Raw genomic sequence first — 20,914 nt, 5'->3', positions numbered from 1 at the left:
GAGAGGGTCTTGATTTTAAATTCTTATCCAGTATGACACTGGTTTATTAACCAGCCCATACAGTTACTAAACACAATTCAGAGAAAGCTAGTTGAGATGTAACAATCCAAAGTTTACTGATGTACATTTGTGAAAAATGAAGGAAGACACAGCAGAAGATCGGCCATTACCTTTTAATTCATTACTCATCTATTATTAAATATACAGTATCAAGCATATCCCCATTAAAATATCCTTAGAGGAATGGTTTGCTCAAATTATGAAATCACATATTTTTGCTCATATCACTGATTTTATCTGGCCTCTTTAAGATTTACATGCTGTAGTTTTAAGATGTTCAAAGTGACATTTGTAAAACTTAATAGCAACACACAATAAAGAACGTTACTAACTACCCAGCTTATTAAAACTGCTGTGTACTCAAAAAACAGTCTCAATTTTTAAGGCCCAGGCCCTGTAACCATTTATGTTCACTGAGCTGTATTGGAATTGTGTGCAAAGTTTCATAGGTAGATGTTTTAAATTCTCACCACATAAAACAAAAGGCAGAAACAACTATGATTATGTAGTAATATGCATACAATCTCTTAATTTGAGCAATCCATCCCTCTGATTTGTAGAATACAAAAAACATTCATGTCTTACACGATCCTTGGAGCAGTGACATTCATTAAAATTAGTTGTTTCAGCATGATTCCTTTGTCATTATAATCATGATTAGTTTTATGTAAAACCACACAAGGCAGAGTGGACGGCAAATTTTCACCAGTCCCTTTCATTAGGCCGTCTGTATGGTATGCCTAAAAGACTAAAAACATCCTTCTCTGTCGGTGTAGAAAGTGGAGTGCCACCGCACACCTTCACGCTGCCCTGACGTACCACATCTTTGTTTAGCGAATGTTCTGATAAGCTCATGTTTTTTGTCTTCGCCAAAGCTCTCATTGAACGGTTAAAGTGCGCAGACCCTGTAAAATACATTATAGCACAGGCAAACTCTTTGTAGGGCACTACGATGATGTCCAACCTGCGATGGCGGCGGTCAGGTCCTGGCAAGCAGCACACACCCATGTACTTCTTCTGCTCCCCATTCTCCTCCTGGTTTACCAGATCATCTTTCAAAAACCCTTAGGAGAAAAGAAACAACTTTACCTTGTTCCCAAAAATGAAAAACACACTTATGAAGAAGACCCAAGAAAATTCCTTCCACTTAACAAGAAAAAAAAAAACAACAAAAGGAATCTTACCACTGTCATGGAGGCTATGTAAAACTTTGCTGAAAACCCCCTTATGGGACTGGCCGTCAGGATGAGTTATAAGTACATCAACATCTCCACATGTGGCCTTTTCCCGACGGAACGAGCCACATGCCATTGCCACCAAGCCTGGGTCTACGGCTTGAACAGCATCCTTGACCTGCACATACCCCCCCAAAATAGATAATATAAAATAGGGACTGTCAGCTATCCTAGAGTGATTTGGTTTATTTTCTCAAATGGCAAACAAGTAAGCTCTTACCTGTTCCCCGCCAAATACTGGGAGGTAGGCTTGCTAAAGCATCACATATTATTTTGACAACCCTGAGGGAGTACACATGCTTTAGTAATCTATCTCATGTGTAGTTTCTATCTGGCAGCTTTGAAGGAAAATAAAAGTCCACGTAATACTATCTGACAACAACTAGCACTGTACTTGATGCTCTGAGGTCAACAGGTATCTGGCTACTTTACAATGCAGCAAGTTTCGAGCATTAGTTTTTCCCTTTGGGATCCTCTACTTTGTGAGAATCTGAGAATCTGTGAGAGTCTGGTTTTCCCATTATCAAGTGGTGAAGTTAGCCTGACACAGACTTTTTCCTACTTTGAGCCCCTGCTTCCAAATTTCTAAGAGTTAGGGGGGTGTTCAAAGGCATCAAGCCTCTAAGTAAACTTAACTAAACCTGCTGAAGTGGTGAAATGTGGAGGCATACCTCAGTCCTAATCACACTATAATGCACGCAGGTGTTGAGACAAATGAAGATACATTACCACTTTCTCTATGGCTGCTGCTTCCTCTCTGGGCATCCGGTCTAGAAAGTCCTGGTAGTACTTAAGTCCTATTTTCTGAGTGCTGCTCAGGTGGGCTTTTGTGCGAATGTCTTCCAGAGTGCGAAATCCCTAATAGACATTAACAATTAAGAATTGGTTTCAAGGAACATTTAACAATAATCAATTGCTCTATAAAAAATTTGGAAAGAAATGAATCAACTCACAGGAGCCCAGACCATTTTAGGAATATGTTATTAAATGTTTTGTTTTATCTAACTGACAAAGCAAAATTCAAATATAATAAGTGCTGGGTATCAAATATTAGATAAATATAAGTTATAAGCTCAAATTACTGATATGTATGATGATATGTTGATAATGTAACTTCTAAAGTCCACACAGTGTGGTTCTCTAGAATGTAAGTGTATCACTTCCCAACTTAGCAGTTGTGTTAGGATAAGGCTGGGTTGAGGTAAAGGCAGCTAAGGGGAAACACATCTCTACAAAGCAGACTTGAACATTGCATCTAAGCTTCAGAAACAGTTCACTAATGACTGTGCAGCAATGCTACAGAGTGGAGTATCTTACTTATCAATCATCTTTAGCTACACACAGACACTGGATACCAACACATTTACCAGTCAAATTATTCATTGAATTAATGACAGCTGATCTTTGTCATTTTAACCATTAAGTGCAACATTCAGCAAACAGGAGCTGCTAGCTTTGCAAAATGTGGCCCAGATCTGAGCTACATACAGTGTCAAAGGATGTTATTTAGGTGATCTGCTGCTGTTTGCTAGATCCCGGATACAAGCTTGTCACAGCATGGCCACATGATAGCCAAGAACGACCCAAATAAAGCGACAGTACTACATCTTTGGGCACAAAAGAAGTCAGCATTGCAGCATTACGACAGCATTCCCTAAAATGGCTCACATTTATACTGTTAATGAGAGCAGCATTACAACATGAGCGGGCAGAAATAGATAAAACACAATATTAATCAGTTATAAAAGGATTGGATATGGATCAGCTTTATTTTAGCTTATATCCCAGGTTGGCACTGATGCAGATTCTCGCAATTGGCTTGGGACATCTGACACATTTCTTCTTCACCATTGAGGTATTTCCCCAAATAAGAGCTCTCTAAAGGCTGAGAAAGATTGCTTTTCTCTTACTGAAATCCATTTTGAATACTGTAAAAAGGGATTTGGAAGTTTGAAGTCATGTTGTAAAGGAGTAATAACAATAACAGAAAAGACGCAGGCAACTTTTTGTTCCAATAAACTATCACATCAAGACAAACAAGAGTATCAGGTGCATGGGGGATCTCTAGTATTATTCTTTAACTGCACAGTTATACAAATAAAAAAACTTATAATTAATTTTTAATATATGTATGCATGTTTACCTGTTCACCTTACCTGTTGGTACCACAATTGTGCTGTTTTAGCTCCCGCACCCCAGATGTTGGTGAAAAGCTCCAGCACTGGCACAGCATCCCCAATGTGATCTAGTTTTCGGAGATGACCACTCTCCATAATCTCATCAATTTTGTCAGCCATGCTTTTTCCAATTCCTGGGATCTGACAAGCCTCCTAAACAAATGAAACAACGTTATGACAAAAAATAAAATAAAATAAAAAAATAATAATCCCTGTACAGTGCTCTAAAAAACTGAGACAAATGCTAAATATTAAAGAATCCCTTCACTTCCCTTCACATGTTATTTTTTTCTTTTGGTTCTAGTTTGGGTAGTACAGGTAAATGAATGCATTTAAACTTCCTTTGGACTTACCTACAATAAAATATCTCTCTACTTCTAGCTAAAAAGTGACTTAAGATGACATCACTTGGAGGAACCTTCAGTTCACAATATGTTACATTGTTCCCGATACTATAGAGTTTGTAATCATGGTCAACCTGCTTTTCAAGAACTCCTCCAGATGACATCATCTGAACTTCAAATGATAAAAACACTTGCAGATTGTGTCATCTGGAGGAGTTTTTCAATGAATCAATCAATCAACGTTATTGTCGTTTTTTTCATGCATACAGCAGCAGTGCAGAAAGAGTGAGATTGTGTGTCTCTCTTACTAAAAAAGATACCATAATAACAATAATAATACATTACAAAAAATAAAAAGTAAAAATAAAGGAATAATAGTTCAAAGTGACAACCAGAGGAGTAAAGTGACAATAAGGTCCTAGGTCAGCATTTCAACAATCTGACCGCTTGTGGTAGGAAGCTGTCGAGCAGGCTGCTGGTCCTGCTTCAGTTAGAAGCAGAAAAATATTTTAGTATCGGGAAGTCAGAGGGAAGTTTAAAAACATTAACATACTTTTACACCCTAAACTGAAAATTTGTGAAATTGCCCTTTAAAAGCATCTGCAATGCATTACCTGATATGAACTAATAGGCTTGTGGTAACTCTTTAGTGCGTTGACAGCCTTGGAGTAGCTCAGCGCCCTCCACTTATCCCCCTGGTGTGTGTAGGCCTTGGCCAGCACTTCTAGTTTATCTGTAATGTGTTTATTGAAGTTATGACTTTTGGACATGGACGACTGGGCACAGACCCACTTCCCTGAGACTGCTTTCTGAGCAATAAGGTCTGGACCGTGATCAAGACTCGGGCCAGGAGTCTCCTCTTCAGGGTGATGGCCAGTGATTAGAGCTTCCAGATCCCTCTGAGAGACACCATCATCTTCAACTTGCTCTTCTTTGTTATCTGAGACTGCCTAAAATGAAGACGTAAATGTAAAACCAAGAGAAGAGCCACAGGCCTGCTGTTTTTATTTGTTCAACATCTAGCTATTGTCTCTAATTGCTAACTAAATGACTGTTCAACTCATATATGTGTTTTCTTCATATGACCAGGCAACCTACCATGTTTATGGTCTCCTCTTGCTTGTTTTGATGAAACACTGGCTCTAAAGCTTCGGCAGCAGGCTCGACATTCAGCAACTCTTCGGTAATATTTTTATGTTGCGTTTTAGAGGCTCTGCATGGAGAGGAAGTAACAATGTATAAAGTTGCCCATAAAAGGTCACTTACTGAATTTTCTAATATATATTCACTGTCTCTGTAATAACAACTACATGTCTATGTCATAAACACATGATATACACACATAGTTAGAAGCTTTCAGGTGTAATACAATTATATATTTAACCTCTCAGGTGAAACAAGGCTGTAGCTGGTCACATCCAGCAGTTCTTTCTCACTGATGCACAAGCTCAACCAGGTACATTTCACCAGTTGCACTCCTGAGGGCATGCGGTCTGCTTTTAGGAGGCGCAGGGCCCTGTCACTGTCCATGTTGTCATCCACAACAACATGAGTGACACTAGGACACAGTGCACTCTCTGTGTGTCCTCCATTCTGATGAATTTGTCTTTGGAAGATCTGGCATCTGGCATTTCCTATTCCAGCAGGCAGGATGTACACTGTAACACCATTAAAAGTGTTTCCTGGAAATGAAGAGAGGTTAAGTGAATGAACGTGTTACATTGTCTGCTATCTATTTTGGTGTTACCAATATTCATCTATGTCTCAATATATCTTTATCTATTTTCTAGACCTTCCATTCTTTCCATTCAATCTTTCATATCTGCACACGCATGCACACAGAATAATAACCTGTGACAACACATTCATCTGGTTTCTTCTTTAGTTGGGGTTCATCTTTTCCCAATTGTACTCTGGCCCTTTTGACTTTGGGAAAAGCTTTCATGATCCCATGACGAGGCTCCATCTTGTCAAAAAAATTGGGGCACCAGAGGCCTATGGTCAAGAATAGAATTATAATCTTACAGTGTTTATAACTTTGAAGAGTAACCCTAACCCACAAATCTGAAGCATTGGTTTTACACAATAAAAGTGCACATTATGTAAGTGATAACTAAAAAAGCAACATACTTTATTTATTAAACATTTGAAATACATGTTTTTTTTTCTTTTATATCCTTTTATATTTGGAATTTCCCCCTTTTCTTATATATTTAATAATGCAGTGTAAAAATAAGAATGAGCATTCAAAATGTGCTTAAGTAAACATATGGAAATATTACTATAGAAAAATAAAGCTATGAATTTCTACTGTGCTATCAACATGCATGTGAGTGATCTCTACAAAAAAGTAAAGTGGGCTACATATTCTGGATAGTAACTGCAAAAACCTAAATCCACTGTCAACATCTGAAAATATTTTACCGTATACTATACTTGGGACCCAAAAAGATAGAAAACTGGGCAGAACAGGAGCTTTTTAGTCTAATGGTGGATACAGATATCTAAATATACTGACGCAAAAGTGAGTATGAGCTTTGTAGTATAGCAAGATCTGCTGTTAGCTAATGTCAGCTAAACTTTAGCCTCTCGTATCATCAAAACATAAACACTTATTTATGTATTCAAGCCGCAGTTTCGTTACTTATCATTTAACCCATTGTAGACAATAGCCGTTATTTCGACATATCGAAATGTTATTGTACATTTTAAACTAATATATTTACCCCTTTTCAGATGGAACCATACGTAAAGAAAACATAACGTGAACGTATAATTTAAATGTTTCACTTCCGGGTCAAGGAGGAGTATCGGTTTTTTTATGTAAAGATTTTATCTAAAGGATATCCCAAATGTATATATTACAATACATTTTTAATACTGTTACATTTCTAAAGTTTGACTAATTAAATAAATATTTCTTTAATTTCATAAATATTGTGTTTACTGACTTCGGTTGCTCTAGTTACAGGTTGAGTCCGGAAGTGGCTTTGTAGAATCGAAATACCCCTAGAAACATGGCTGTGCATAGCTGGATTGATATCTTAAAATCATCTAAAAAGACAGCTTTGATACAAGATGGTGAGTACAACGAAGAAAAAATAGAAATTCTAAAAAAAAAAATCTCTAAATTACTAAGTGTCGTTTTATTTGTTTTCAGTAGCTGACTAATATGAGCAAACTTTGATGTTACTAAGTACGATGCTGCCACCATTAGATTTTCTTACTCCGTTTTTCTCGTGGTGGCAGCAACACGTTGCCGTAACTAGGCAACAAGCAAGTGGCACAACTGGCCCTGCAATAATGTTAGCTAACGCTACATCGCACAGGTTACTTTAAAGAAAGTCGTCAATAAAATAAGTAATGAATGATATTGGAACACTATTAGGTTGTTAAGATGCTAAGATGTTTCTAAATTCCACTTCCAGGTAAACGGAAGATCCACTACCTCTTTACAGATGGAAAAGAAATGGCAGAAGAGTTTGACTTGAAAACAGATGAGCTCATTGGTAAGCAACACGTTTTCCATTTTAAACAGCTACATGGATTACTCATTAAGATATTTCAGTACATATGATATATGTCCTATAAAGTATTTGGTACTTTTCAGTACGTAAATGGCGTCATAAAAGCACACTTGGAGCTCAGGGACAATGGCAGGTAGAAGTTGGTGAGCCACTCACAGCCCCTGTTGCTTCTTTGGACTCTGTAATCAAGGAGAACTGCTCCAATGTAGGTATATTTTGATGTTTTCAGATGTTTACATTAGAACTGCTACACATTTTCATGTACATTTCTCATACTTTTTGCAAATGTCAGTTGTGTAAAATTGATTACACTTTAATTTTTTGTTTCCACAGCCTTCTTTCATGCGAAAAGACACAAAGACCAGCTTTCAGTGGAGAATCCGCAACCTTCCCTATCCCAAAGATGTCTTTAGTGTGTCTGTGGACCCATCTGAGAGATGTATTATTATAAAAACCTCAAACAAAAAGTTAATACCAATACATGCACAACTTTTCTCTGGTCAATCTTTCATTGCTGCTATAAACCTTATTTTTAAACTGTTATAAACATTACATGTAATCCTTGTGTCTTCCCTATAGATGGCACTGTTTACAATGCTTTTGTCTATAAAGTAGTGAGACAAATCTATCACATCCTCTTGATGTCTTCCTAGGTATTACAAGAAGTTCGGTATTCCTGATTTAGATCGCTGTCAGCTGCCACTCGACAGCTCTGCACTAAGCTTCACTCATGCCAACAACACTTTAATTGTCAGCGTAAGTCCTACACAACAAAGACACATAAATTCATTTGTATGTCTAACGTTATATAGCTTGATGTTTTGAGTGTAAAGATATAGAGATTACAGAGACATTTTTAGATATGTTGACGTCCTGCATCCAAAAACCCTCTAAATGTTTAGATATTACTAACAGCTTTCCCTCAAATCATTTACCCTCATAACTTAGATTAGGTACTTTTAAAACAATGGTTATGTCAATAACATTTAACCATCCTTAAGTATGTTTTTACACATGAAGGCAACATGATTATTATAAGGATGAAAAATGTATTTGATTTTGTACTCCAGTTTTCTCCTGTGCACTTCTCACTCATTCCTTAACTGTGGATGTTTTGAACACAATTTGTTTTTACATTTTACATCCTCATAATGGTCAGCATGCTCATAAAAGTGCTACTCTTTGTGATGTTTATCAATTTTACCTTTAATACAATTATAGTGTAGGATATGGAGCAGGAGTCAGGGAGAATGTTGAAGTAATTATTTTTCTTCTCTCTTGTTTAGTACAAGAAACCTAAAGAGATCTTAACCATTGAGCAGGAGCTGCTGAAGGAGCTGAAAAAACTGAAGGGGACCGGTGAAGGGGACGTCGACTGCAGAACTCAGTAAATTCTGACTGTGTGAATGAGAGTATAATTCTGAATTGCAGTTAAAGCAGAAATTCACTGCATCATTTTCCAGTGACCAACGAGTTTTGAGACAAAACACATTTGCTCAGTGTCATGTTTTATTGGCTGTAGTTATGTTTCCTGATTGAGCTCCATTTATTGGAGATGCTTTAACTTAAAGTTGTCTCACCATTTATATCTCATACATCCATTCATCAAACCGTTATCTGTAACTGCTCACCTGTGTCGGGTCGTAGGATATTTGATACAAATATTCATTAAAATATAATACATGTTTTACAGCATGTTAATAAATCTCACAACCAGATTTATTAACTTTGTGAATGGTCACTGAGTGTTTTACCAAAATTGTTTTGATATCAAAATACATTAACAACTTATCTAAAAGTATTTCTTGGAAAATTCCAAATTGCATAGTAATATTTGTTTAAATTGTATTTTTTCCTCTTCTTACTAAACCTACTAGGGGGCAATTTTGATGGGGGTCACATAACCTACCACACTCACACACATTGATGGCCTTGTAAAACACAAAACACTCAATGCCTCATGAGCCCTGTTTGTTTCAGGGTCACTATTACGAGCACATCCCATTTGTGTTAACTGAATATCCTCATGTTCCTTGCATGTAGTGGGCCACCCCGAAAGCCATTACTGCAACTAGAGTTACTGTTTCCCATTACAGCACAGGCTCACTCTGACTTAGTTAAAACACAGTAAGCACACAATAAAAATAAAGACAAAGAAAAAAGACTAAGTTAGAAATAAAGAGTTTTGTTCCAAGTCAATTTGATATGTGTATGTGTATATGTGACATGTTCAGAATAGAGTTTGATAGATTCATTCTTCAAACTTGAATATTTGTCTAGTTTTTCACTGAGTTTAATTAAAAAACTGTCCAGTCAGAAATACTTAGACAGTGGATAAAAAAAGAACAGTGCTGAGACAATGGCATTTAAATATAGATTGTGTAAACCTAGTGATTCCTAGCATTTTTTTACCACTTGTCCAAACCCAAAAAGCAAGTGCAAAAACAAGAGTCAAAACCACAGGTCTCTCTTACTATTGTGCTTTGTCCTCTTCCAGATGGAAAGAACAGGAATACAAGAAAACTTTTTAAAGCCACTCTGCACCATGGTTTTGCAGTTTTTGTGAAGGACTTAATGGAAACTCGATATGACAAATACACATTGGATCAGGTAGTGTTTGCCTGTTTGGGTTTTGAAGGGCTGTGGTCTAATTGTACAAAACGTAAAAAGTATCTACTGTGGCAGATGCATTTGCTCATAGTGAAGATCTTAATTTTGGTAATTTATTGTTAAAAGTCTTCAGAGCTCAAGCTGCTGTCAAAACAAATTCCTGCGGCAGCAAACACCAACTAACAAATTGGACATCCAGCTCATGCATTGTGAGAGCAGCCAAGTCCCACTGTTCAGGGTCTTCTTCCTCCCCTGTCGTTTGGCCTCTGATGGTCATGCTCAACTGCTTCTGGGAAGAGGGTTTCTTTTCTGCCTCCCTTTCATTCCCGAATGCCTCTTCCCAGCCATTCTCCCTCTTTCAGGCCATGCCACATTTTGCCACACAGGCCCTGATGCCTTTTCTGCAACCCCTCTGCTTCTTCCCCGCAAACCTTCCCCCCCTGCAACCCCTTTACCCCTCCCTGTGTGACTGGCTTCTTTTTGATAACTGACCCCTCCTCGTGTTATTATTCAAACCCACTATTGTATAACATGCCCTTTTATATGGGGTTTCACAAAGGACCCATTTGATCAGAGGGTTACGGTGTGCGATCGTGAGAAATGCAACTACATGGTGGTAACCTTTGTTTGGCCCAAAATGGTGGGCTGACCTCATCGCTTTTAATGCATAGCTTGGGCCATTCAGGTCCAAGTCTCACTTGCTGAGCACATTGAATTCAGTAGCCTGTCAAAGATATTGCCCCTCAGTTATTTGGGATTCTAGTTTGAGGAAAAAGTAGTAAAGAGAAAAAAAAAAGAAGCAATTTTTTTAGGGCACCCAACAATGTATGCTCGCTTTCAATGCCAAAACATCCACCACGAGAAAAACAGGCAAGCAACATGCGAACGGATTCTTTAGTGGTTTTAATATACACTCTACAATAAATATTTTGATCATTTCATGTAATTTACATTTTTACAGTAAAAATATATTCATATATGTAGAAAAACCAGGTTAAGTTTCTCCAAAATGGCCTCCAAAAGGTAAAAATAGGACGTGAACTGGGACTCAGATGCTGTAACCACAAGAAAATCCACAGATAGCTGCCTTGTCTAGCTTCATTGTACTCATTTCTCTTTTACCGTTCTTTGTAGCTGAGCTGGCTAACTCCTAACTAAAAGTCTTCATTCATGTCAATGTAGTTGAACTCTTCAAGTCTTATAATTACCCCGTCAAAAAAAAAAACATTTCTAAACTTTGTTTGAATTGGAAATAACTAGCAGATTAGATAGTCAATGTTTACATACAATCCAGTACAAAGAATATATTAAGTCCACAAACGTGTATGGGCACTTGACTGTAAAAGTTAATTTCACTCAAAGCACTTGTTCTCTCTTGTAGTGGTTCTTCTATGCTGGTTCATCCACAGTTCCCCCTCAGTGGTTTCAGTCCTCAGCGACCCCCTGAGCGCTGGTGATGGGAATGTTTAGTCCGCTTGCTGTGAGGGTGCACCGGTACAGGGAGAGGAAGAACATCAAACGGTCTCCTTTCATTCAGTAAGTGTCCCCTGGGTAGGCGCTTCATGAAGTGGGCCTCCCTCTGGTGCTGCTTGGTCTTAGAGGCTTTCCTTGGATGCCCCTTGCGAGTGAAAGCCATGTACCAGCCCTCATACTTAGCGTTCTGGAGGGCCGTGTAGTTGTTTTCCAGAACAATCTCTGTGAAGATGCAGTCTTTGCCTCGTCCTTTCCGCTGGGAAAGGAAAAAAGGGGGGAGAAGTTGAGAGATTTTGGGCATATTCCAAGAAAGCGGAAACATTGTCTTTATTTTTCAGACAAATACCCTTTATAGCTTTTCATACAAATTTCAAAATCAATTTTGTTCTGGCTTTAAATTTGTCTAATCATTGTGTGGCCATAAGCTGCAAACCTGGTGTTACCCTTCAAGGACACAAACTTCAAGATGTTGCTGTAGCGTCATGCAGCCACAACACTATGAATTCCAGATTACCTTGCCGATCAGCTTCCCCCTCTTGTTCATGCATATGTAGTATCCTGTCTTCACCCCTTTAATACGAATGCGACTTCCAAAAGAGTCCGTCTCCACCTCCAGTTTAGCTGAAGACAAAACAAATTACAAATAATTACAACGTAAGACAAATGAGTTCCTTTAGTCTGAATATATTCTTCATGTATGCTAGAGACTCTAATGAGGCGAAATTATATCATGTGATCATTAAATGACATTAAATCGTTCTCAGATTGAAAATGCTCAGTGAACCAGAATGACAAAGAAGACAACTATATTCTCTCTAAACCCTTTTATTCATCCAGCAGGCACTTTTAACAAAGCATGTGCGCCTTCCAAAATAGCATCAAATGATAGTGATTTTGCATGTTGTGATTCCTGTTGAATGTGTATAAATGCTGTGCTGTGATGCACTTCATACTGGGGATAAAGGAGAGTGAGAATACTGTGGTCAGGGGACACGGCCACAAGCACAGAGCAGTGGTCAGATTTGGGCCGGTTTCAAGAGTGACACTCACTTAGGATGTGCAGCCAGTGTGTGTGTGTGTGTGTGTGTGGGCAGAGATGTGTAAAAGACAAAAGAGCACACAGGAGAGGAAAAGGTATAAAGTGAAGATGCTGACTTCACCGCCCCATATAAGTTGAGTCATACATTGAGTTGTAAAGCAGTGAAAATTCCTCATAAAATCAGTCTCCAAGAAAGCAGGCAGCAGGCACTGAGAAGGGGATGGATGGTTGTGGCTGTGGTGGAAAGATGGCTAGACACACCAGAATCCTTCGGTGACAAGAATTGTGCTCCCTTTAACTTTAAAGACAGTTTTCCCCGCCAGAAGAAAAGTAAAAAGCCCCTGCTGAAGTCCATCATAACAGGTGTCAAGAATTTCTAGACCACCAACACACTGAAGAAATAAATTCATAAGACCATAAAAGAAGCAGCATTAAAGTCACTAACAATGTTTACAATTGCTACTACAGTTTCTCCTGGCTTAAACCATTTTCCTACAAGCTGCCAAAAACGACCAAATTTATCCTAAATTTCAACACCACGCCGCGCGTCATTGGTTTTAAACAATTCCCGGTGTTTGTAAAGTGAACTTGTTTCGCATTTTACTGGTTTCCTGAGACTTGAAGGTACTGAAATGTAAGAAATGATGACCTTTAGCTGTCATCGCTTTTTTGATGGATCTGGCCATAACATAAAGTTGCTTCAACGTTTTGGAGACAATAAAAAGTCATTTTCCTAAATGTATAAACATAGTCTTTGTGGACATATGTTTAATTACTTATTTATTATATAGGCGAATTAAACTATATGTAAATGCGCAACCACCTGAGAAAATAGTTAAATATTCAGCTAAAGTAAATTAAAGGATGAATCTTAGCGATATTTTGCACACACACACACACACACACACACATATATATATAAATATATATTTCATGAACTGCCCGTGGTCTCTTCTCAGTTTTGGGTTTTCGGTCATTTTTCATCTCACCGTGCACCGATCCGTCCTCTCCGTTGGCGTTGACCCGCTTGTTGGCCAGGACCTGGACGTGTTTTCCGCTGGTGCGGCTGTACAGCTGGTATGTGCGGGTCAACCTGCGGCTCATACGGTCCGACACCCGGCTCTGTTCGGTAACATGGTGCTTGAAATTAAGAGGAGACTGCACAGAACTCTGTCGGGCAATAAAGGAAAGACTTGTCATGAAATGTGACATTTCTAATTTTATTTTGAAACTCAGGAAAGCCTGAAAGCATTGATGTTAACTGTAAGGAGACTAAAAGTTGCCAGTGGAACAGCCGTGCTGGTCCACATTTCATTAGTCATCCATCACATTTAAAGAATTCATCCTTTTTCTTTTTCAATTCTCATTAGAGGTATATTTTTGAGATGCTTTCACTGTCCCTCGGGATTGGCATTTACCTCTTATAGGTAGTTTTTTTTTAATACTGGTGATCTTTTACCCATTTTCGACTTTTTTCCACTTATTTCAGCCGTTCTCTATCCACATGTGTTTTAACTATTACTTTTTAGGCTGGAGCTTACCTCTTTTCAAGATGTTTGAACTGTTGCCAATTGCCATAGCCCTCATAATAAAATGTATTCCTTGTTATTGCAGCCCAGTGCACATATACACACGATGGACTGGAATCCGCTATTCACGGCGCCTGAATGCCTGTTAACATTTACGTAGATAACTGTGTAACTTCATATAACTTTGATGTTTTTATTGAAGTGAAAATGTGAGTTACCTGTGCGTAAAAGCAAAGCGCCGCGAGCTGAAGAAACCTAAAAAAAAAAAAACACGGCAAAAACACAATAAAAGGTCTTAGGCTAATTGTTACTTGAATTCAGTGAGTTTCATATACATTTATATTTTCTTGAAAGCTCTTTACTTACAGATAACCTAACCTCGATGTTCTCAGCCTCATCTTGTAATAGTTCAAATATTGCTTCATGAATACTCCACTGATTAGGTGCTTGAATCTCTCGGGAATTAGATTCCTCCTGATGGGGATTCCTGCTCCTTTGTACACCCCTCTTATTACACATAAAAGGTGACAGCCGTTGCAATTAAGAAATCCTGAAGAAAGACAGGATCTCTGACGCAGGTAAAGCATCCAATCTCCCCTCAAGAAAGTTCAGAAGGGGCTGCCGTGCAAATCCAAAGAGAAAGTCCGGATAAAGTGTGGCTGTCACTGAACCACATCCATCAATCCGTCTTTGTGTCAATCATCCTCGTGGTTTAAGTAGAAATTAATCCTCTTTGACTTTATGTGGCACCGCACTGGTGTTGGTTTTTAGTTTTACGCACGGATCTTTACGCATCAGTGGTAAGATGCGCACTGTGCATTTCTTAAAAGTCGGAGCTTTTAAAAAATGAATGAGTCCCATGAGTACGACCCCTGCTTTTATTAGTTGTTTGTCAATTAAACCAGTGATGCCACATTTGTCTCTCTAAGATGTGCAAATAGTAAAACTCCAATGTCAACCTTCACCCATTTCTTGTGGTTGCCTCCGGTCCACTTACAGCATACAGCATCTGTCTCCCCCTACATTTAAATACTTTAACTTGCGGGAAAGTCAATATCCTCGGCGAGAGCAGGCGGAGCGTTCAGGATGGAGCCAATTTGAAACTGAACACTTGTTCAAACACTTTGCCTGCACCCATTTGCTTACAAATCCATAAACACAGCATCAACATTTGAATGTATAATTCAACAACCTACAGCTGAAAGATGAAAACGCATATCTTTATTGTGAGGAGAGGGGCTTGTTTATGGGTTAGTATTTAAGTTGGTGCCGCGCGCGCGCACACACACACACACACACACACACACACCCCCCACACACACACACACACAGTAATTTCAGGACGTCTTCCTAAATGTTTTTAACTTAACATTTATTTGCACTCATAATCATTCATCAAACACAGCACGTTATAATGTTAATGCTGTCTTCATCCATGTAAAATCACAGTGCACTTTCTATAAGCACAAACGTCCTCATGGAAAAATTCCCTGGCATGTACTTAAGAGAATCTACAGTTACATTAACTTATTCCCTTACTGCAGGTTAAGGGTTGTTTGGTGGTCTCTCAGGACAGACCTTGATGTACTTTTTCATCCTACACATGTAAGTAATATGTATTCCATGTGAACACATGAAACAATGGTTTTCACATGACATCTAAAGCCTTTATACAAAAACACAAAAGCTCTTCTGCTCTCAATCAATCTTCCTTAACTTTTCACAATCCTGGTTCGGTTTTCTCAAACGTATACGCCCAGGGCCTGGTGTGCTACAGAATGGTTTCATGCACAACATCATGCAAAAGGGTTTTCTTCAAGGCAACATACTACACATATGTCTGTATGGGGAAGAAAGGGATACTTTAGCACTACTGTACCTGTCAGGAACCACCACTAAATACGGTCAACTGCGGCTTCTTTTAATCCAAACAAACAAACTTTTCTTCTAGGCCATTTTCAATCACTGCCTCACACCTTCATAGATAATAACAAATATAATTACTGTTGAAATAATGGCACATAACTTTAATCTAGATTGCATGTTCTCCATAGTTGAAATTGTGTCATTCACAAATTGAAACAACTATCACTAGAGGACTAAAGCTGAACAGAAAACTTGTTTTTAAATGCGTATGGCCTTGATACAAATGGAAGTACTGGTCCGCGTATAGGTTTACAGACTGCAAGTCTCGAAACTGATTAATGAGTTGAAACCCTCAGTTAGACCTCGGCACTTACCTGTGAGGCTTTAATATATGCAGCCCTGTGTTTTCTGTGTGAACAGTATGGGAAACCTTTGTGCCTCTCACACAGAACATCTGTACACGAGGAAAATATAATTTATATTCAATTATGTGAGCTTGGTCAATGTCCTAGCTGTAAATCCGTCATTTCAACCAATGCAGGGGATTTAGAGGTCGAAAATGGACCTGCCTTATTAGTTCCAGCGGGACATTGCAACCACTGCTTTTGCCACCTGGAACAATTCAGCAATTGTGTGTTTTTTTTATATTTTGACCCCTGTGAAGCAATAATTGCAAATGCATGATAACTAAAAACATTAAGTTTATAAAGAGAGCCCACCATGACTCAGCAAAAGTGAGGTAACCCCCAGATTACTGTAGTTTACTCATGAGTCATTTGAAGAAGATTTGACCACGGCGCAGCAGGAACTTGCAGCCCTCTTTCTGTGTATTTAAAACCTATTGTGGCAGCTTAAAACACACACTGAAGAGCAGAAACTTTTATTTGTATTCTTTACCTTACTGTACCTCATAGTAGATTTAGTTTGGATTAGTTTATGTGATACTGCTCGCTATTGTTGGCAATCAGCACGTGGATTTGATTTAAAAAAAATCCTCTGTATTCATATTTGTCATTTACCTTTTAGGGACTATGAATAAGTTGGCGTCAGATGGAAATAATTTAAATATGAACTCGCAGCTAAAATGTTTTAATTGGGTCAGCACAGAACTGTTTCACTGCAAAAAGTTTTTTTTTTTCTTGCCGAAGGTCCTGAGCTTGCCAGGTTGTGTTCTTGTCTACTCTTGTCATGGCCTCGGGTCAGGTCAGCCAAGACCAGATAATGACAGAAGTCCTGTGCTTTCATTGCTGAGAAAGTTTATCTACACTATTTCTCAATTTACTGTCATAGTTGACAATGACATTAAACAGACATTATCAGGAAGCATTTTTTAGGTGAAATAGAGTTATTGTGATGTCTGTTAAATATGCTGAAGAAAAATACCTACTGCATATTAAGCTTTTTAAGTCTTTTGTAAGATCAAATGTTTAACAGCAATGTTGTTTGATGTTAATTTATGATTCCATAAGATGTGTTTGGATTTTCTCTTAATCATGATATATTGTTTGCAGCAATCACACAAGAAATTGTCCCAGTGAAACTATAACGTGTAATTTTTCTGTGTTGGTTTCAGTTATAATTAAACAAACAATATATTATGTTAATTGGTGAGCATCAGAGGTACATGGTTGTTTTTTCCTTCAGACAGAGGCAAACTAGCAAAAGACAAACAGCTTTCGGCTTGTTCTTTCAGGGATCGCCACAGCTGAATGTGTTCCGCAAGTAGATTTTGCCATGGGCTTTTTACACCGGATGCCCGTCCTGTTGCAACCCTCCCGCATTATCCAGGGTGGCCCTTTGTGGCTGGACGGGGACACACCTGATGGGGTGGGATTTGATCCTGCGGCCTTTTGCATCGCAACTTAATGCTATACCCATTGAGTCACCAGACCCCCCCGCTGACAGTGCCAAACTAGCAATTTTCTTTTTTCCCCATCTTTATGCTAAGCTATAAGTAAAATAAGCATCTACTGGCTGCAGCTCAGTGTTTCTTAGTCTTCTCATTCACTTCTCAGGAAGAAAATGTTTAAGTATATTTTCCAAAATGGTCAATTATTCCTTTACAAACAACATCTGAGTGATAGATTTTTTATTTCATATGATCTGTTTCACAGTGTTTACTGTTAAAATTCAGAAATATTTCCATCTCTCCAAGCTTAAATGACATTTAGTTAAGGTGACCTTTCAGATGGGTTTGACTAAAATTATCCAGACTTTGCATGAAAGGTTTCTTCTGAAACATGATCAAAAGCTATCATTTTTTATTTCAGTTTTTACACACCTAACTGTCTGCTGCCTCACTCCTGAGATTCTCTAGTGACCAGCTTTTCTGGACTCCTAATGAGTTAGAGAAAGGTTGACTCAGGTCCAAGTTTTGCCCCAGATCCCCACTCTCACGCCTTTTCTCTCAGTCCCCCAATGCTGCTTTTCTCATTTGGATCACAGTTTGCTAATATAAAGTGTCGGTATCAGAGAAAGAGAGAGGTACAAAAACAGTAATCACTGGATGCTGTGAAAAAAATAAAAACTAGGGGAACATTTTGGCAAATATGGACATTGGTTATTCTTAGAAGAGGAGTGACTGAATGTCTGAAAAGGCCCCAGAGCAGACTACCATTCAGTGAGAGGTATTATTCCCTCTAGCTAATGTGAGACATAAAAATACACACTCTTGCATAAAGCAGAGCCAATGGAAAGGTAGACACCATAGAGCAAGAGAAAAAACAGAGCCAGAGGGGACGACGAACAAAGTATGAGTATATGTATGTACGAGTGTGTATTTGGATGGAAAAAAAACGGGATTCTCACTGTCATCTGGTAGCACTGTCGCTAACCACCCAAACCTCAGTGGCTTTTTAGAAGAAAAACTCTTCAGCCACCTGTTGTAATTATGTACTACTGCTTTGTTGCAACAACGTGAACCACATAATGTGCCTGTAATCACATCACCACACCAGTAACTTACCTATAACTTGCTTGAGAGTGTGCTGGCTCATCTAACACATCACTCAACGTAGCATAATTTGTTCCTTCTGCATTTGGAAGCTACGCTGCACTATTGGTGGCATACATTGCACTAATGGACGTAAGACACTGACATTCATTGCCATTAATGTTTTATTTTATTCAAAGATTTAACTGACAGTGACAACTCATAAACTGGTGAATGGATGGTGATGGACCACAAATGATTTATTAACAACTAAAACACATTCATACAGACTTAGTGGCAAACTGTAAGCCCAACGACAAACTCTTATTTCTTTTGTTAATAACTTAATAACCACATATTTGTCACCATTTGCTGTTGGGCCACTACTGAACCCACTGTGCAGTATGGAGTCTGTTGCCACTATATTCCCATTGAGTTTGATGCAACCAGTACTCCTTTGTTGCAGTATTGCTTTATGTGCGCTAATTTCATTGCACACCCAATTCAAAGCCCTGGTCATTTTGCAAGCCAAGAAAGGAGAAGAACATTACTAAATAATGCAAGGCTTATTATAGTTGGTAATACACCTGCAATAAATGGTTCAAAATCACTTCATTATTCATGTTACTAAAGCAAGTTGCCATGCAGTGTTACAGACGCCATGGGGATATGGGAGAGGTTGGTGCCTTGCTTAATGCCGTTTATAATGCCATTGATTATTATTAGTGATTGTTATTGATTGCTCTTGCGTTTTATTAATATATAACATTTGTACACAAAATACATATTTTGTGCATATTGCATATACTGTATGTCCTTTAAATTACCTTGGTTAAGTAGTTGATTTCACTCAAATGTTAAGAACAATAACGTGCTGCCTATTGTTCAGTAACCACACAATCAATAAATTGGAGCCTTCATAAATGTCCTTCTTTTCTCATAAATTCTGTCTAATTTTTGATCTGTTTAGACATGACTGAAGGTAATGGAAAGACAGCATGACCAGAATGACAAGAGATCCTGTGCTTTACCATAAAAATTAGGTAGCCAGGGGTGGGGCAGGGGTGTCTGTCTACCTTTCAGCACCTCTGAGCAGCTCACTCATTTGGTGAGTGTATGGTGATGTCACGTTGCCAGAGGCTGAGAAAATTGTTAGCGTGAGAAAATTTGGAAAGTCAAGGTAAAGTTCTCACCACCGAATGACGCCTGGAGTACTTACTTGTGTTTGAGCAGAGGCGAGGGCTTGAACGACTTTTTAACTGGATGAAATGACTGTCTGGGAATGACCCCGGTGTGTAGAAGTGATTAAGGGAACCCAGTTTTGCCATAACCCAAATGTGTTTGCATAACGACTCTGAGTGGTCTTCCTGGGGATGTTAAATAAAGTTCTCTGCTGAAGCTTTTAACAACTGTTGAGAGCAGAACTGTTCTGTACTATTTCTTTCAGTGTGCTTGCTTTTAAGCATCTCAACAGCAATTTTATCACCCAGACAGTCTTAAACTACTCATTTTGCTCATGTCAGAATAGAAGAAATTGAAAGCGATGAAGACCGAGGGACCCATTGTTGCATCAGTATCAGTTTCCTGTGAGGAGAGGTGCTCATGTGGCATGAAGTACTGGCAGTGAGGTAGAAAGGTGCAGCATTGTCCTTGTCAAAGCAGTCTTCCTTTCCAGCAACTTAGATGTTTCCTGCATAGTTCACCCCACAAACCCCCACCCCGAATGCGGCGTGATTTACTGTCTTGTAAACACATAGGAAGTAGCATTGAAAACGGTTTAGCAAAGTCAATAAAAGCAGACATCATTCCTTGTAGTGGAGGTGGTGAGGGGCAGGAGGATGAGATCTGTGGCAGCTGAAGGCAGGTATCCTCCCTCCTTCTACGGTTTGTGTCTCCGTCACTCAATCTCTGTTTTTTCTCCTTGTCTGTCATCTGTGTCCTCAGTTCCATCTTTCCCGCTTCTTTAAGCTTCATTTTATGCCTGTTTTCATATCATCCTATTTTCCTCCTCACCCTCAGTGTTCTCCCGCCCTCTTTCTGCCTTTTTATTTCATACGTTGGGCAGTGGACAGCCAGAGAAATGGCTTTACCAGACCTACCTGCAGGGCTGCTTATAGGGCGG

General features: G+C 38.8%; 3 protein-coding genes across 4 annotated transcripts; 1 reads left to right on the top strand and 2 right to left on the bottom strand.

The window, feature by feature from the left end:
• Nucleotides 1-153: 153 nt before the first annotated feature.
• poll (polymerase (DNA directed), lambda) lies at nucleotides 154-6,604 on the bottom strand. The gene is made up of 9 exons (XM_067498040.1): nucleotides 6,543-6,604; nucleotides 5,668-5,811; nucleotides 5,201-5,498; nucleotides 4,915-5,029; nucleotides 4,431-4,766; nucleotides 3,452-3,625; nucleotides 2,025-2,153; nucleotides 1,245-1,413; nucleotides 154-1,124 (listed from the first exon to the last, which is right to left on the bottom strand). Exons 2-9 carry the CDS (start codon nucleotides 5,780-5,782, stop codon nucleotides 763-765), a joined length of 1,698 nt encoding a protein of 565 aa, XP_067354141.1. The 5' UTR covers nucleotides 5,783-5,811; nucleotides 6,543-6,604; the 3' UTR covers nucleotides 154-762.
• Nucleotides 6,605-6,740: 136 nt separating this feature from the next.
• Nucleotides 6,741-11,466, top strand: dpcd (deleted in primary ciliary dyskinesia homolog (mouse)). 2 transcript variants are annotated; one of them, XR_010913885.1, is made up of 8 exons: nucleotides 6,741-6,897; nucleotides 7,245-7,325; nucleotides 7,427-7,548; nucleotides 7,677-7,810; nucleotides 7,997-8,099; nucleotides 8,630-8,730; nucleotides 9,841-9,953; nucleotides 11,335-11,466. XR_010913885.1 is itself a non-coding variant. In XM_067498044.1 (6 exons), the coding sequence occupies exons 1-6, from the start codon at nucleotides 6,834-6,836 to the stop codon at nucleotides 8,732-8,734; spliced, it is 609 nt and encodes a 202-aa protein (XP_067354145.1). In that variant the 5' UTR covers nucleotides 6,741-6,833; the 3' UTR covers nucleotides 8,735-9,542. The 2 variants fall into 2 exon arrangements, 1 of the variants encoding a protein (XP_067354145.1); XM_067498044.1 differs by lacking the exons at nucleotides 9,841-9,953; nucleotides 11,335-11,466 and having other exon boundaries at nucleotides 8,630-9,542.
• fgf8b (fibroblast growth factor 8b) lies at nucleotides 9,970-16,465 on the bottom strand. Its single transcript, XM_067498043.1, has 5 exons — nucleotides 14,361-16,465; nucleotides 14,213-14,249; nucleotides 13,455-13,635; nucleotides 11,941-12,047; nucleotides 9,970-11,682 (listed from the first exon to the last, which is right to left on the bottom strand). The coding sequence occupies exons 1-5, from the start codon at nucleotides 14,579-14,581 to the stop codon at nucleotides 11,386-11,388; spliced, it is 843 nt and encodes a 280-aa protein (XP_067354144.1). The 5' UTR covers nucleotides 14,582-16,465; the 3' UTR covers nucleotides 9,970-11,385.
• Nucleotides 16,466-20,914: the final 4,449 nt, after the last annotated feature.

This window comes from Channa argus, chromosome 3 (genome assembly GCF_033026475.1).
Source record: "Channa argus isolate prfri chromosome 3, Channa argus male v1.0, whole genome shotgun sequence".
In the NCBI taxonomy this organism is placed as follows: Eukaryota; Metazoa; Chordata; class Actinopteri; order Anabantiformes; family Channidae; genus Channa; species Channa argus.
The sequence above is the reverse complement of the archived record's forward strand: the minus strand, read 5'-3'. Positions and strand labels throughout refer to the sequence as shown.

Excerpts from the sequence above, each read along its gene's own strand:
- dpcd (XM_067498044.1), top strand. The coding sequence starts at position 6,834 with ATGGCTGTGCATAGCTGGATTGATATCTTAAAATCATCTAAAAAGACA. Across the intron at positions 7,811-7,996 it reads ATAAAAACCTCAAACAAAAA|GTATTACAAGAAGTTCGGTA; the intron begins GTTAATACCAAT and ends ATGTCTTCCTAG. Across the intron at positions 8,100-8,629 it reads ACAACACTTTAATTGTCAGC|TACAAGAAACCTAAAGAGAT; the intron begins GTAAGTCCTACA and ends TCTCTTGTTTAG.
- fgf8b (XM_067498043.1), bottom strand. The coding sequence starts at position 14,581 with ATGCTTTACCTGCGTCAGAGATCCTGTCTTTCTTCAGGATTTCTTAAT. Across the intron at positions 13,636-14,212 it reads CGCTTTGCTTTTACGCACAG|AGTTCTGTGCAGTCTCCTCT; the intron begins GTAACTCACATT and ends ATTGCCCGACAG. Across the intron at positions 11,683-11,940 it reads GGGGGAAGCTGATCGGCAAG|CGGAAAGGACGAGGCAAAGA; the intron begins GTAATCTGGAAT and ends TTCCTTTCCCAG.
- poll (XM_067498040.1), bottom strand. The coding sequence starts at position 5,782 with ATGGAGCCTCGTCATGGGATCATGAAAGCTTTTCCCAAAGTCAAAAGG. Across the intron at positions 4,767-4,914 it reads AAGAGGAGACCATAAACATG|GCAGTCTCAGATAACAAAGA; the intron begins GTAGGTTGCCTG and ends TCTTCATTTTAG. Across the intron at positions 1,414-2,024 it reads CAGCAGCCATAGAGAAAGTG|GTCAAGGATGCTGTTCAAGC; the intron begins GTAATGTATCTT and ends GGGTATGTGCAG.